General features: G+C 39.1%; 1 protein-coding gene across 3 annotated transcripts in view; it reads right to left on the reverse strand.

Annotated features, from left to right (window-relative positions):
• The window catches only part of ATM (ATM serine/threonine kinase), an 80,755-nt gene extending 63,834 nt beyond the window's left edge, over positions 1-16,921 (reverse strand). For 2 of the 3 annotated variants that reach the window (XR_012672022.1, XM_075140034.1), the window contains exons 1-13: positions 16,770-16,921; positions 14,865-14,966; positions 14,667-14,779; positions 13,285-13,430; positions 12,714-12,878; positions 8,005-8,170; positions 7,475-7,713; positions 6,485-6,648; positions 5,932-6,101; positions 4,167-4,538; positions 3,405-3,599; positions 2,976-3,071; positions 1,739-1,964 (exon numbers count right to left, since the gene is read on the reverse strand). Coding sequence is in view for 2 of the 3 variants with exons in the window: in XM_075140034.1 (XP_074996135.1) it covers positions 1,739-1,964; positions 2,976-3,071; positions 3,405-3,599; positions 4,167-4,538; positions 5,932-6,101; positions 6,485-6,648; positions 7,475-7,713; positions 8,005-8,170; positions 12,714-12,878; positions 13,285-13,430; positions 14,667-14,779; positions 14,865-14,936 (2,124 nt within the window). In the remaining variant the exon portion in view is untranslated. The other variant, XM_075140033.1, reaches the window with a different exon arrangement.
• Between the last annotated feature and the right edge of the window lie 3 nt (positions 16,922-16,924).

Consider the following 16,924-nt stretch of genomic DNA (forward strand, 5'->3'; position numbering starts at 1 on the left):
CTCTGTATGTCCCATGGCCTTTACGCATCCTTCATAATACTTTAAATTCTCTCTCTCCTTTAGATTCCATCATAGCAATACTTCTAGCAATTCCCATGTGCTCTGTTTATCTATTTTACCTCCTTCCATGACAAGAGACAGTATGAGCTGTATCACATTCCTACTGCTGTCTCTTCTGATCTTAGTAAATTCATAAGTTGCTTCTTAGCAGCTACTGTGTGAACAAACAAATGGCATAGATGGTTGCAAATGCATGCAAGCTTACTGCAGGAGTATTATAGAAATCCCTTTTTACCTGTCTAAATTATTTCAATCAAAGGAGGAGAAAGAGCAGACAAATAATTATTTGTCTTACTTTCTCAGGAAAGGAGACCAAAAAGGATTGCTATCACATTTTTGAAAAGCAGGTATCTGTAAAAAAAGATGGGAAAACTTATGCATACACGCCATTGTCACACATGCAAAACCAGGGATAAGTTTTATAGCTCCTAGTTGCCAGTACCGTGTTTCAAACTTTGGTACTGCCTCTTTTGGCTCACCAAATATTACAGGACCTTAGCAGTGAATTGCAAGAAAGGCACACCACTGTAATAAAACGAAAGCTAGCCTGTCAAAGGAACTGGAAGTTTAAAAAGCCTGCTGCTTTTGTTTTCACAAACTTTTTACCATTATGTGGTGGCTCTTCCTCTACAACTCAAGATTTTTCTCCAAAGGAGAGATTCTCTGGTGTTTCAACAAATGGAAGATACAAATAGGATAATTCAGGCTGGAAGGGACCTCAGCAGGTCTCTGGTCCAACCTCCAGTGTCAGCACGGAGGTCAGAACAGGTTATTCAAGGCTTGATCCAGTCAGGGCTTCAAAATCTCCAAGGATGAAGACTGCACAACCTCTTAGGCAGGGCAACCTGTGCCACTGCCTGACTGTCCTCATGTAGATAAACTCCTCCTTGCATCCAGTGTGAACTTCTCTTGACTCTGCCTGCTGTCTCTCATCTTCCCGCAATACACCACTGTGAAGAGCCTGGCTCTGTCTTCTAGACAATCTTACAGGCACTGGCAGGCTCCCTTAAAGCCTGTTAGGTCCCCCCAAAGCCATCTCTGCTTCAGGCTGAACAAGCCCAGTTTCGTCTGTGTCTCTTCACAGGTCAAGTGCTGGAGCCCCCACCATCTCAGCAGCCTCCACTGAATGCACTAAATGTCTGTCTTGTACTGGGAAGCCCAAAACTGGATGCAGTATTTCAGATGCAGTATAAAGGCAGTGAGTAGAGGGGGATAATCAGTTCCCCTTGAGCACTGGCTGTGCTCTTGTTAATACAGCCCATATTTGCAGCTTTCTTCACAATTACTCCTTTACGCAGCTGCCTCTTTTACAAAACCTAACTATTTGACACCTCTATGCCTCAGCTGATTTTGGCTGAAAACTGGCAAGTGCTTAAAGCGTTACAGGGGCACAGAAGTTGAAACCAACATCACAAAAAGCAGAGTAACAGTGGTTTATGTGGCAACTTAGCACGCACTTCCACTTCTATACAGCTTCTATGTATTCCCACATACTCATGAAAACTATGGATATTTTGCCAATGATGTAAAGAAATACAGACGTATTATCGGATATAGTTTTTAAAAAGCTTGCGGTTCATTTTTAGCGGCAAAAGGAATGAAAATCTATATACTTTGCCTTGAAAATACATTGTTTGGGAACACAAATATAAGGATGTAACAGTAATTTCTAACTTACCTTAGGAACATAGTTGCTTAAAAGCTTTTCTGACATTGCTAAAAGACAGGATTCCAGTGTTTCCCTAAGATGTTGGTTGATGGCAAGTCTTGAACCAGTCACATTTTTATCTGCAACATTTACTGCAAAGTTAGTGAAAATATCCATTTCATCAAATGTTGTCTGCAGATACAGCTCTTCAACATCAGAAAAACTGTTTTCTTCTTTCCTTTGCAAGTGTTGCACACTTGAAGAAGAGACATCATTTTTACTTTAGCAGCCAGTATATGACTTAAGAGTCTTTAAAACTATTATTTAAATGCAAGAAATAAACAGAAGCAAAATAAAATATTTTATCCTTTTGTGCTTCCAAACTCTGGTTGATCTTTAACTTCTAAGGTGACTTACATTGTGGAATGGATACTATCATTTTAGCTCTGTCTGAACAAACTGAAAGGAAAAATGAAGCCTTCACACGCATCGTATGTTCTACTGTAGTTCATATAACAGCATCTGCTTTGTGTTAAGATGGCTGACCTCAACCTACTTTACACAACTGGAGCAGAAATTCACAAATCCCCTGAAACTAGTATTTTTAACTTCTATAGGAAAGGCTTATCTTCCATCAGAACAAGTTATACACATTTTAGTTTCATTAAGAGGAAATTGGATATAGTCCAAAAGCTTGAACATATGCATCAGTGAAAGATGCAACAGCATTCATGGAGTGACTCCAACTCAAGTACGTGTGGCTGGGACCACAAATATAGGTGGAGTGGCATGAGGACATATGGACAGTAAGCATCTAGCCAACTTTCTACTTAGCATCTACCTTCAAGAAAACTCTTAAGATATATGTTTCCTTTAGAATGGAAGGTAATGTTAAAAAGCATGAATACATATTTGTATGAAGTTACAAATTATTCAAAAAATATAACTGTAATGGGTTAAAAATACCTAATGTACTTATGGATAAAGAGCCAAATATTTAGCTGTATTGCTGAAGAGAGATGGTACACATATTTCTTACAAGGTATATTGTTCAGTACCTGAAGCTTTGACTCTGTCAGCAAGAGACTATTTTAACATCTGCTTAAAGCATCTTAACAAATTGCAAAAGTGCTATTATTTTTATGGGGTCTGAAAGATGTACAGAAAGATGCGAAAGAGCTTGAGGAATTATGCATTACATTACCTCTGCTTGCTAAAATGACAAATATAAGAAGCTTAAGTATCTATGATTGATTTAAAAACATACCATTTAGCATCATTTTGGAAAAAAATCATGGCAGCTCTACAGTTCTTCATTGTAAGGCTCACAAGAATTTTTTGTAATGTAAGATGAGGAAAATCACTGTAAAAAAAGGAAATTGTTTTGTATTTTCTTGCAACCAGACAAGCTCTTGGGATTCCTGAAGCGCACCCAAACGTTAACTAGATTAACAGTGTATCTTCAAAGAAGCTTAAGTTTTCACTTAAGATTTCTAACACATAGTTCATGTATCTGCTAGCTATAGACAGATAACTAAATTATGTCCCCAGAATGTCATTCTACAGTAAGTTTAAAAACCCTATAAACTCTAGCAAAGCATTAACATAATACAATTCTGCAAATCCACTTTTCCCTGCGTAATTTTCTGTGTTATAGGGTAAGCTTATGTACAAAATTATGCCACAAAGACTTTACCTGCAGAGCACAGGAGGCAACTCTGCACATTCTTCCATTTCTTCCTCCAAATAGCAGGACAGTACCCATTTCATTATTGCCTCCTTTAATGCAGAATCCAGGTTTCTTTCACAATTATTCTGTTCCATTCCTATGTCCAAATTTTCTGGCACTGAATAGGCAGACATCACTAATGATAAACAATATACAGCAGAACTGTAACAAAAATGGAACACAGGGCATTTGTGAGAAACAACGTGGTATTTGTGGATCAGCACTCTAAAGCAAAGTCAGAATTTCTGCATGCTCAGGGACCATCAAGTACATAAGCAAGTTAATAAGCACACATACTGGAAAACTCCTTTATTAGAATCTTTACATTTTCAAAAGCTACATTTTGGCTATTACAGACATTTCCTGTCTATTTTAAAGACTGTTTCAGAATACTCATTTCAGAATCAAAATATATGTAGAAGAAAACATATTTTTTAACTTCAAAAAATCAACATCTCTTTCAGTTAATTTTAAATTTTCAGTCCATTTTACATTTTTAGTCAATTTTAAATTTGAAGATGCTTGCCTCTCCTCTTCTGCCTCTGCTTTCAGACTCATGTATATATTTATGCCCGTTTCAAATGCTTAAAACACAAACGTGGGCAGTCTTAAACTAGAAATACAGCCACAACAACAATAATGTTATTTTGAATAATACAGTGGTTTTGGTTGCACAGTAAAGAGCAATGTGAATCAGACGCAAAATATTATCCTTGCTTCCCATTCTACCTTGAAGGCTTGCATGCAGGTCCTGAAAATATCTTCCAGAGTTCTTTATCTGTTACAACAAGGTTTCCTTGAATCATAGCTCCAAGTAGCCCAAAGCTCTCCACTTCAATTTGCTGGAAACTTATGCTACGAATGGTAAGAGACCAAATCTTTGCCCAGGTTCTCTGGAGCTCCAACTTGTGGGTGCTTTTCAAATCAGTTTTCTGGTTTTGACACAAAGCTACCTCTGTAAGGCACTTCAGCACGTATGGGGTCCTTTCTCCTCGGCGCTGCTGAGGCAGTAACTGGTGAAGTACATTGAGTAAGGGAGGTAGCTCACTGTTAGGAAGACTCATGGGATACTTCGATATTAATTGAGCTGTAATCTGTAACCTTGAAAACACACAGTGAAGCGATTAATATCACACCTAAATTTGCATCTTCACATGTAAATGAACAAACAAAGCATTCTTCAATTGTCATTCCACTGGAAGATTACACCTTCCAGTATTCAGTTGATTTGTTTACTATCAAAGATTAAAGATTCGGTATTTCTACTGGTTTTACTTGTAAAGTCTGCTTGTCTAGCTTCACTATCACTAATAATTTCTTACAAGTTGACTTCACTGATTTCTAATTTCTTACAAGCTGAGTCCACTGATTTCTGACCACAAGTGAAGAAAATTTCAGGAAAAAAAAATACTTTTCTCCTTCTTCTGGACTAGCCTGTTATACACTCTGACCCAGGGAATGACTTCAAGGGTGAAATTACATAAGCAGGAAACATTATAACAACATCTCTGCAGATAAGAAAAGCAAAATTTATCAAATGAGCAAAATGTTAAGCTGGGGATGGTAAATTGGAAGGGTTTTGCTCATAGCAATGGTTGCAACCCTACCCAAATTAGTAAATTACAGCAGTCACAGTATTTCTTGGAGATTGCCACCTCCACACCGAATGGCATGTTAACTTCTCAATTGGATCCTAAATAGCCACTTTGCCTCCATACTGCGAGCAATAAACAGACACACATACACACACAAACCTCCCGCCCCAGCTCGGGACCCAATTCACAAGCAGCTACACTGTTCTGGTATCTTGTACAGCAGTTTCCAAGAAAAGTCAGAAAGACAGAGAGGAACAGTAACAGCAAAAAACATCCCGTGTAAATTATTTTAGCTAAAAAGTCAACATTCTTGGGCCTTGGACTACAACGGGTAAGTTCTGGAAAAGCCGAGCTGTGGTCTTTTAATGATGACTTGACTCCCTGCTACACTCTCTGCTACAGAGTCCTTCTCCTGCGGCAGTCAGTGGAAGAAGATGTGTAGCTATACCTCCAGCTCAGAAGTCCCTCATGTCAATCAAAATACCCCTCAATCAAGGTCCAAGCTAAGATGCCAGGCCTTGCACTTCAACAGTTTTCAGACCAGGTATTACAGCAAACTGTGTGAACTAGTCCCAAATGGCCAGTTAATGGTTGCTGTCCTATATCTAGCACAAAAGATGGGTAAAAAATCAGAGGCAGTCATATCTTACACACTACAACACAGATTACCAGACCTCATGTTATTTCTTAGGAAACCAAAGATACAAAGTTTTTAAAGCAAGAGTGCCAAGAAGACTACTCACTACTTCCCAAATGCTGTGAGAATCTAAGCTTAGTGCTTAGATATATAATTACAGCATGTGCAGACACGTAATTTGAAAGCACAACATATTCAGGAGAACACTTAAATGTAAAAAGATGTCTGTAGTGATATTTGTTTCATGTAAAGATATTATTACCAAGGTATGACATCAAAATCCTTCTGGGATCCTTGCAGGTTGTCTCGAATTACCTCCCAGCCTAGTTCAATCCTCCTGCGCTTGCTTGATACTGTTTCATCACTAGACTCTCTTTGAGAAATGGCATACGGCTGGGTGATCTCCAGAACTTTGGTATCCTCTGTAAAAACCTTTTATAAAGAGAAATTAAAAAGTACACAAATAAAAAAAAAGCAGTATTTACAGGAAAACAGGAAATGTCAAACTAAACTGGTCCATTTTTTACTGTGTATAAAGCCTCTTAAAAGGCAACCAGAATTATTATTTATTATTCTTTACTATAACAGAACCTCTGCTTATAGTCCAATAAGCAACACTAGTGAAACCTAGTATAATTTAGGAGTCTACACATTTCTAAACTGCACAAAAATTAACAACTAAACACACAAAGACAAAAGGTACTAATACTTCAATAAATGATTCTGAGGAAATGCTAAAGCCATATTACTTTAAAAAGCAAAACATACAACACAGTAAGTATATAGTCAACTTTATATTCAAATAAAAATGTTACCTGATGACAAATATCAGCCATTAACTCAATCAAATTTTCCTTGACAGCAATATTACGTGAGCCTGAAGAATACTTTCCTCTACTACAAATGAGATTTATTTCATTCACCAGCAGATCATATAGGTTATGTAAGATACTTTGCCATTTTTTTGAGTCATAGGCACCTGTACATGCAAAAGCAATTAAAAGATAACATGTACCACCCACTTGATACAATATGTGAATGTACCTAGACACAAAATACAGCCAAAATCAGAGTAAAGCATACAAAGCTTAACAAATGCAGGCCTACAAAACAAGTCTTATAATGGAGAATGAATAAAGAAAAAAAGTGAAAAAAGTTAAGAGAGAATTTAATCAGCGTATACAAGTAATTAGGGTAGGAACGAAGTTTCTAATAAACAATTCTTTATCTAACTGGAAAGAATACAATGAAATGCAATGGATACATTTGGACTAATTATAAACTCTTTGCCATTTGTAGACAAGGTAAAAAAAACCCCAAACCCTTTTTAAAAAAATGATGCTATAACTGAAATAGGCCATGACAGACAAACACAATTACTGAGTGATGTTCTCTGACCAGTTTTATACAGTAACTCAGACTTAGTCCATAGTAGTAATTTCTGGGCTTAAATAAACCTGATAAGATATGAATACACGTGGCAATCTAAACTCAATGTAAACGATTATTTCCCTTCCCCAAAGACTTTGTGTTTTGCTTTAGTAATTAAAATCACCTTTTGATAAAAAATCCAATCAACTTTTACAGGATTAATTTACAATTAATACTCTTTTAGTGCATACTTTGAATTCGAAAACTTATTTTCACTTTCACTCAGTATTAACCTATGGCATAAAACTACTGACAAGTAATCATCACTCCCATTAATGTTTCCAAGACTCAGTATCAAAATGCAGAAAGTTGGCACAATAATTCGAACAATCACATACAGTGATAGAAAAAAAACAGGGAGCTTTTTATTGTACCTTTTCCCTGAGTTTTTGCACCCTTTGGATGATGAATATGAACTTGGAGACGAACTAACTCAATTATTGATTCCTTCAGGGAATCCTTTGGTCTATAATGAGTCCATATATAAAGCACTGTAGGCAAAATTTCTTCCCCTACTTTACAAATCCGTATGCGACAGTTGACAGCAAACTTATTGCAGAAGATATTAATTGCTCCAACAATATGATCCAGGCCTGCGGTATTCTTCTCCTGCCTGCAACATAAACCAAACACTCAAACTTCCAGAAGAAATAATGTTATTTCTTTTTACAGGAATTGTTTAAATGTAAATACTAGCAAGTAACTATATTCAGAATATTATTTGCCTAACAAATGCAGAAGTTATTAACATTTTAAAGAATTTATTAAATTGGTGTTCAAAGACAGAACAAAATATGTCTAAAGAAGCATTACCTGCTATTACTCAAGTCTAATCCCAAATGCTTAAAATGAGTTATTCTCTAAAAGTAGGCATTAGCATACAAAAGGAGCACTTGCAACATACCTTGCACACTGCATTGCTTTTGAAAAGAAGATAAACATATCAGAACTCAACCCATCAGTTTGGAAGCAGTACCCCCTCGTAAGCGTGTGAATTATCCTAGCCACCAAGACTCTATTAATCTTCCCAGAAGGTTTGAGGTATAATTGGCCATACAGGATCAGCAACTCTGCAAATGTATTTTTAAAAAATATATATGATATAGTATGTATGTATGTTATAAATATACAAATATATATATAAATATATATGTTACAGAGGATTATATAAAAAATGCTTGAAGCAAAATATTGCATTAAATATACAGAAACCACCATTCTGAATTCAGCAGCATGTCATTATTCACTGGGAAAGTTAACCAGGGAAAAAATAAAACATGTGGTCTTGCCTACATTGGAAGTGAAGTTATATTCATTCCGAGCTGGGGTACAATCTGCTTTGTGTTACACCGAGCAAAGTAGCTATAGCCACACGATACTTTCATAACTACTTCCACACTCAATTCTACTCTACATTGATTCCTCAGCACAGTGGGCTCCATTTGTTGCAGAATACACAATAAAAGTACTTAGAAACAATTTACAGCCACACATACATTAACAAAGAATTTGGTGCAGCAGGAACAGGTAAACAGATCAGAACAGTTGGTACTGAGGCTGCCGGTATTTCCATTACATGCAGTTCAGCTAGTTCACTCCAGCCCGCAGACCAACACATCCATGCCTTGCGCTCATTTACAAGTTTTCTGGAGGAAAGGCTCCTTCCTCAGATTTTAGCTTTCTTATCTCAAGGCCCATCTAGGAATCATCACACTGTCCTTTCATCAGCCTCATACAAATCACGGTAGCACGTTACTGATCCAACCATCACTATCAGTTTAACACGACACATACAAAAGCTTTGTTACTATTTCATTTATGCCACCTACAAGTGACATGATACTGTCCCTCAGTCCACCAGTGGACAATATCCACTGCAAAGAACCACAGAGGGAAGAAATACTGATTCAGTCCTATGACCTTGGCAGCTCTTCTGGGACAACACTTTGAATGAATGGACATCCATCTCTCAGGCCTCCTCTTCCCGAAGGAGAAATATAGGTGGAATGATCTTTTGGGAATCCCAGCCACTATAACTACTGTGTTCACAGTCAACCAGATATGAGCTCAGAGCAGCTGTATCATATAGTCCTTGGGATGCAGAATGATCAGTTACTGTACTTTGCTCTGTAGAGTGACCATGACCTAGAAAAGCCTGACAACCCCTGACTTTACTGGTCAGTAGCTCATCAGTTTGGGGTGAGTAAGCTCTGCACAGGCAGTCAGGATCAAGGCCTCTGAGGCACTCTCTCAGAATCTCTTCTTTTGAATACTCTGCATGGGTGATATTGATGGCATCGCACAGTGCCTTGAGCTCTGGATTCCTGTCTTGTAGAAAAGCCAGATTGGGACAACTATAAATAAATAAATTGCAATGCTACTGCTTCATTGCTGTGCAGGCCATGGTAGATTTATGGACATCTTGGACTACAGCAGGACTCATAGTGCCACCTTCACCAAGTCTTTCATAACTCCGGCCTCAGATCAATACAGATACCAGCACCTTCTTCCCAAGCAGGCACAGGGTCATTTGCAGAACTCAGGTGACTCTCTGAATCATGGGAATCAGAAACAGTTCATACCCCTATATTACTGGGTCTCAAAGCTTTACCCTGGTGACAAGAGTGCCAAAGCCTGATTTAACTGTGTCCCTTCTGCGTAAAGGATGGAAGTGGAATGTGCATCAGCGACCTCCCAACACCCTCAGAACAGTGGGCCCTACACAACTGCAAGTGCACTGCAGCCCAGGGTCACAACAGCCCACAGCCAATGCTCCTTGTCCCTGCAGGGGATTCTTATACTGGGACCTCGTTAGGTTGGGAAACCACTCCTGCTCACACTTGAGAGCGCTTACTAGCTGAACTCTTTTCCAATCTACTCTCCATGCTCTCTGCTAACCTCCCCTCAAAGAACACACATGCAAGGAAAGCACACAGCCTAGAATCTGGATGGGAGCAAAATCTGAAGCAGAAAAAGCACGTGAACAAAAAGCATTCTAAAAATAAGAAAACTTGATCCCGTAACACCAGTTGATCTCTTCTCACAGCTGAGCCTGCTTCAAGCAGGGGATTGGACTAGAAATCTCCTGAGATTCCTTCCAATGTGAATTATTCTCTAATTTCCTGAAAGTGCTAATACACCTGCAGTGTTCAAGGATGATGTTACCTCATTCAAATATCAATTACCTCTGATTAATCTCCAATCCCTGTTGGATTTTCACACGAGCCTGATGGGATTGTCCAATAGTGAATGGGTTTGAGCAACTATGCCTCAACTTTCCAGTCCTTTGGTAAGACCATGTACAGGACTGAGTAAATCTCTGTTGGTCCAACAGTGTCACCACTGCACTGAGTTGCAACCAGCATCAATTGAGGTGATGTCTGTTGCAGCCCTGACTACTCCTCCTTCTGAGAGAGTCAGGCAGTTGAGCAAAGAGGTGTCCTCATTCATTACTACAGTGGCAATACCAAATGTCTACTGATGTCCTCACGGGTCCCTAGCATATCCGTTCATTAAAAAGTCAATGCCCAAGATGCAAGAGGCACATGGTCCCAATACCAATTCACAAGGCTTCCCGTTTCTTTTAGTAAGATTGAGTTCAGCTTCTACTACATACGGCTTCCACTGGCCTCATGTGACTTCTTTGATGATGCAGCCAGTATATACCAATATGACAGCTCCTCTTTAAGAGTATGACTATCAACATTCAGAAGCTCAGAATTTCCAGCAGATAAGAGCGCCCCATGAAGTCGGTATTTGCTTATCAAGTCTAACTGCCTTGGGGCAACAGCTGGAATCCATGTTCTTACTTTCAACTCCTGCACCAGATCACTGATTTTATAAATAGAAAACAGACCTCTCCATTGTACTCCAAGAATTATAAACAAGCATTAAGGTGGAATTGCTAAAAAAGGTTACGATAACCTTTACAAAGCTCATATATCCCTCCTTTAATAAAAGCAACTTGTTTCATTTAATGGATTTAAGTTTGACTTCCTCTAGATTTACGGCCTTCAGTCTGGCCTCACTTCAGTAATTAAATTCCACTGTGATCTAACATCACACTTCCCGCTTCAGCCCATACACAAAGAGACGCAGGTCACTTCCACGTTCCTGAACTACCTAGCTACCACACAACTCCCATAGGCTCCTCATGTAACCTGTATGTACCCTTCCAAGTGACACTCAGTCTCAGTTTTCCTTCTCTGCCTTCTTCAGTATCTCTCTTCAACATCCCTGGCTTCTTGTCCCATTCCCTGCCTGCCTACCCTCAGTTCTACCCAAGTACCCGGTTCTTCTTCAGATACCTTTCCTGATTATTGTTCTGAACTCCAGCTTCCAGCCTCCTTATCTGATTAGTCCCTGTCTTCGCATTCTGCTCCAACCTGCAGGCTGACAGCCCTTTGTGTTCTCCCCCGTTCACTGGCTCCTAGTCTCAGGCAGCTTCCCCATACACTGCCAGCTTCCTCTTCAATCTTCAACTTCCAGTTCTATCTCCATGGCCATATGGTGCCAACTTCTTTAACTTCTGAGATCCCACCCTCAGGCTCTCCAATCACGTCTCCCATCCTGAACTGTTTCAGTTCAATCGGTTTGCTTTGCCAGTCTTCTGCAGGTTTTTTTGCCTCCCCTTTCACTCCAAGTATCACCAGATCCCTCTTCTGAGTTCTTTGCAGGTTTATTTCCATTCTGTAGTTAAGCAGCTCTCTTCAAGCTACAGAGCAGAGTATTTTCTCATAAAATGCTTTTCAGAAATCCAAACTTAGACTTCAAAGCACTACACAAATAAAGATAGTATTTCTATGCTTCTTCCAGAATTGCACATGCAACATTCAACAAACTAGACTGTAAAACTTCTAATACCCTTTTTTTTTTTTCTCCAAATTACAGTGCTATTACATCAACAAATGAAAACAGATGGGTTGAGAGCTTACTTCATGTCAGTCAGATGATTTATGATACATAAACATTCCTCCCCATGCTAAATAAGTTAACTGTCATGGAGTCAAATCCAACCCTCTGAAAAGTGAAAAATTATGTTTGCATTTCCACTCAGTTCAGGTTGCATGCCATACCATTACCCAACTTTTTTATCTGTTTTTGTCTATTTAAATCTTAAGCTTTCTATTTTTTCTTTATATGCATATAACAACAACGAGTCAATGCTTTTTTAGGACCTTCATAAGCCAACAAAACTCAGATACTAAAATTTAATAGTAATACATTAACTATAACAAAACTATACCAGCCAATACCTAATAACTTGTAAACAACTGCACACCAACACCAGTTTTACTGAGGCTATTTCCAGCACACAGATTGCATGGATATGTTATACATGTTAAGCCCTGTGGAGATGATGCATACATAACCTCATTGTATATAAGTACATATGTTTCAATAAGCAATAGATAAACAGTATGCAGAAAGAAAAAAATCTATTCCTAATCTTTGCTGCTTTGTTTATTTCAACTGTAAGTCTTCAAGGCTGACCTATTTTACTCCATGGTTTGTGTAGTACCTCATACAACAGGCCACCAAACAAATTAAAATGCACCTAAACATGCTTCTATAATAGGAAAAGGCATTTGTAAGTAGGCTTAAAAATGTTACCTGACCACTGCTGCTGGGATATCTCACACCAATATTTCCTTACTGAGAGGATATCTTTTAGGAGTATACTACTACAGTCAGATCCATAAGCAGCACAACTTGCTGGATCTCTGATAATTTCCATGACATAAATCAGAAGTTCCTGACATTTCAGTCTGGGTCCTCCTACATGAAGAAATAACATGAGACTGTGATTAATCCAAAGTGTGCCAAATAAATCTGGAATTAATTGTTTCTAAATGTTTACTTAAAAACAAAAAACCCCACCCTACAGCTCAGAAACAGTTTTGTTAGGAATCATCTTCTTAAATAAACTGTTTCTTAGAAAGAAATCACTTATGAGAGGACACATCAGTTATACACACATTGAATAATGAGAAAAAGGCACTGTGAGCATCAACAAAGGCAGTGAAGGCGCACAAAGGACTAATTCACATGAAGATATTTAAATTGTAAACACCTGGAAACGGGCAAGATGAACCCCACCCTGGTAACTTACTTCAGAGTAAAAATTCAAAGTTGAAAGCAAGGCACAAAAACAAAAAAGTAATTCTGTATGAATATATATTACTTTTATTAGCACATCTGATGAAATATTTGACCAAACTTCCAACTTCTTGCATCTTTTTCTGTCTGGTAGTTTGGGTTGAAGCAGATGCATTTGGTTTTGTCAGCTGGAGGTTTTTCATTTCTTTCTGGAAATATTTCTGCAGTACACTGCAAAAATAAAAGAGATATTGATGAAGAATCTGCACATTTATGACTAAAGTAAAATATGTAAATGTTGTTTTAGCCTAGAATGTCACTGCTTGTTCTTCTCGCAATTCTAATTACAAAGACTAAAAGCTGAAATAGATTACAGTCTAAGCATGATGGAAATGGTCTATAAAAGGAGCTATTAGTTATAAACATAATCAGAAGCAACTTGAATAGGAACCAAACTTTCCTTTAAACTTTGCATAATGCTAAACATAAAATTTATAATTAGGAAAAAAAGCAATGCTAAGTCTTTTTATTTATGCTGCAACATTATACCACAAAATAGTAAGAAGTACTCTTCGTTGTTTTTATTGGGGAAAACTTTCAAGTCCTATTTCTCCATCATTTAAAATTAACATGTAGATTAGATTTTAGATCTAACAATAGATTAAATTTTTCACTGGCTTTGTCACTGGCAATTACTGGAGATTTTCTGGCCTACTATTTGCATTCAGTTTAGAGTCTCTATTTATTGTATTCCTCCTGTGTATTTCTAATATATATATCTCAAAAGCAACATACAAAATTTATCGAATACTTCTTACGATATTTTTGGTACAGCCATGAAACAAGAACTATTCCAATGCTGTCCAATGAAAAAACATAACGGAAAGCTGACCAGACACCAGCCTATGAAAACTAATACTTCAGATGCACTTTTAACTTAAAATCTAACACTAGTCCCAGCTGCTCTAAGAACTTACAACACTCACGCTCAGTCCAATCTTGTAGTACACCTAAATTAGATTATATCAAAGATGGGCCTCTACAAACCTCAGCACAGCTTCTTTAATTCACAAACCACAGTCCTTCTATTGTGCACTGAAGAACTCAGTAAAAAATTCTAATGAGCTATCTATAATCTACATATGAACTATACGTTGAAAATCAGATGCAGAGGATAACTCTGAATAAAAGAACGTAACTATTACTTTTGTAAGGAAAAACGACCACGCAATTAATGATCAGTTTCCTAGCAGTTAAGTTTTCTATATGTGATGCGTTGCATTTTGGCTATTTTAAATTTACTTCCTTTAGAGACTAACGTAAGTAATTTCTTGTTTACAAACTGAGAAGAACTCTAAATCAATCTGCAGAAAGACAAGTATTAAAATAGACCAGATAAACAAAAGAATGATGTTCCATGTAGGAAAATTGTGACCATTCACAAAGAAAGAAAAAAAAAGAGACTACCTAAATACAGCATCCCAGTTGAGTTGCTTTCCTTGTTTAGAATCAGAATTCCGGTCCAGCTGGAGGACTGTTTCAGAATCACGGAGAAGTCGCTTGAAATTTTCTATTTCCTTCTGAAAATGTATTTCAGGAAAAAGAATTATTAATGATTCTCTTCATTGCTAATTGAGGCACACACACCAAAAGAAAACTTGTTACCCTTCGCTCCACAGCTTTCTCATTTTCAAGGCGACGACAACAAATGAGCAGATCATGTAATGCAAGACTCATGGTTCAGTTTAACAGAAGAGTCATTTGTATCTGCAAACAGAAGAAAAGGATAAAATAGTAATTATTTTATTTCACACAGAGCCAAGTCAACCAGTCCAAAAACTGGGAAGGATATATATTAAAAATCCAGTATCAAACATAACCACAGGGTTATTTCCCTGAAAAGCTCATTCGTCTCTGGGTTAGTCTTATTGGTCACAAGATTGAAGCAAAGTCTCATGTCAAGAATGTAATCTATTCCCACAGGCAACAGCTGTAAAGAATAACAGCAGAGACCCCCTTCACATGACTCTGATTTCTGCCCTTTTTATGAGTGATAACAGAGTTGGTCAGACAATATGGAGCGAAATTATAAGATTAAAATAACACAGAGCTGAATACTTTAAGGCAAACAGCATTAACTTTCAGTAGCTAGTTGTTATCAGTAGCTGTCTTAACCTGATGCTGCCAGAAGGTAGCACTTTGAAAACTGTTTTCCTCTCTCACATCCTACATTTTCATAGGTATGCAATATCATATTGACAAGTCCCTCTGGACTCAACATGTCAAAGGATGCTCGAGCATCAATCATAAGAGGAAACAACTTTTTCCTTCTGTGACCACTTAAAATTATGCCTCATCTCCTTCAATAGAGGTTGGAATTAGCTAGACTTTGCATTTCTGGTTTACATAAAGTTATGCTGATGCAGATCACGACAATGACATTGTATACAACTTCCATGCTTCTCCTTTTACATTTAAAGCAGCCCCTAGAGAAACTCTGTCTGAAGAAGACAGACAAGACAAATTGGAAGTAATTCCAAGCATATGCTGCTAAGGCTGCAATAAGCAATTGAGAATGGGCATTCATGATGCCAAACACTGCATCTTGAGCACGTAAGTGAGAATATAAAAATATCCATTCAGATAAGTAAAACTTTAAATATCTACTGTCTTAGGGTATATTTATTTCCTTCGGCTTCAGACAAGATCAGGCTGGGACTAAGTATGATCACAGATATGATGACTCATCAGGTGGGTATGAAAAGGAAAATGTAAGCATGAAGGCTGGTTGTACTGTACAACTGAACTCATTCAGATGATGAGCTGTTCCTCTACTAACTCTCCGCTTATGCTGAAAACAAACCAGAAAGGAAGAAGCAACTTTTTAAACACTAATGGCTTCTAAAATGCTGACGGGCTGAAAAATGGTTGACCGAGAACTGTGGCAACATGGGCTGTATGTTGCAGGGACTGGGTATCAAAGGGGAAGTCAGTCCTCTCGTTTGTATTAAATGGTATTTCAACTGCCGTAACAACAACAGTTAAGAACTCCTAATCCATTTACAACTTCTCTTACTAATTACATAGTTCTCCAACTATCATATTACGACCACGTCCCGAGAAAAAATACACAGGGCAAGGAAGGAACACAGCAAAAAAAAAAAACACCACGGAGGTGTTTACTAAGCAGCCACAGAGGTGCTCAACACAGGCGTGCAGGGCAATTACAACTAACGGGCGCCATCCAGCCGCTCCTACAAGACGAGCTCTGGCTCTCCGTACACCCCCACGAGGCCGCCCCCCGCGCTGGCGCCCCACGGCACGCGTGAAGCCCCTCGGGGCCTGCAGCCGAGGCACGCCCGTCCCGCCGAGCCCGGGCCTCTCACCTCAGCCGCCCGCGGGCGGCGGGGCTGAGGGCCAGGCTCACCACCCTCCCACCAGGACTCGAGCCCGGGCAAGGGAAGGGAAGGCCGAGCAGCCCCTCAGGGCCACGGAGCCTCGGGCAGGGGGAGGCCGCGTCGCCACCGCGGCCCGCTGCGGGTCGGAAGGGGAGGGCAGGAGCGGGCCCACCTCCGAACGGCGTGGCGGGCGGCGGGAGCAGGCTGGGGAGAACGAACGGCCGCCCGCGACTGCGGCGCGCGCCCTCGCCTCCTCCCGGCGGCGCGGCGGGGAGCGGACCGGCGGGCACGTGCGGCGGCGGCTGCGGGGGGACCTGGAAGCGGATG

This window comes from Calonectris borealis, chromosome 1 (assembly GCF_964195595.1).
Source record: "Calonectris borealis chromosome 1, bCalBor7.hap1.2, whole genome shotgun sequence".
In the NCBI taxonomy this organism is placed as follows: Eukaryota; Metazoa; Chordata; class Aves; order Procellariiformes; family Procellariidae; genus Calonectris; species Calonectris borealis.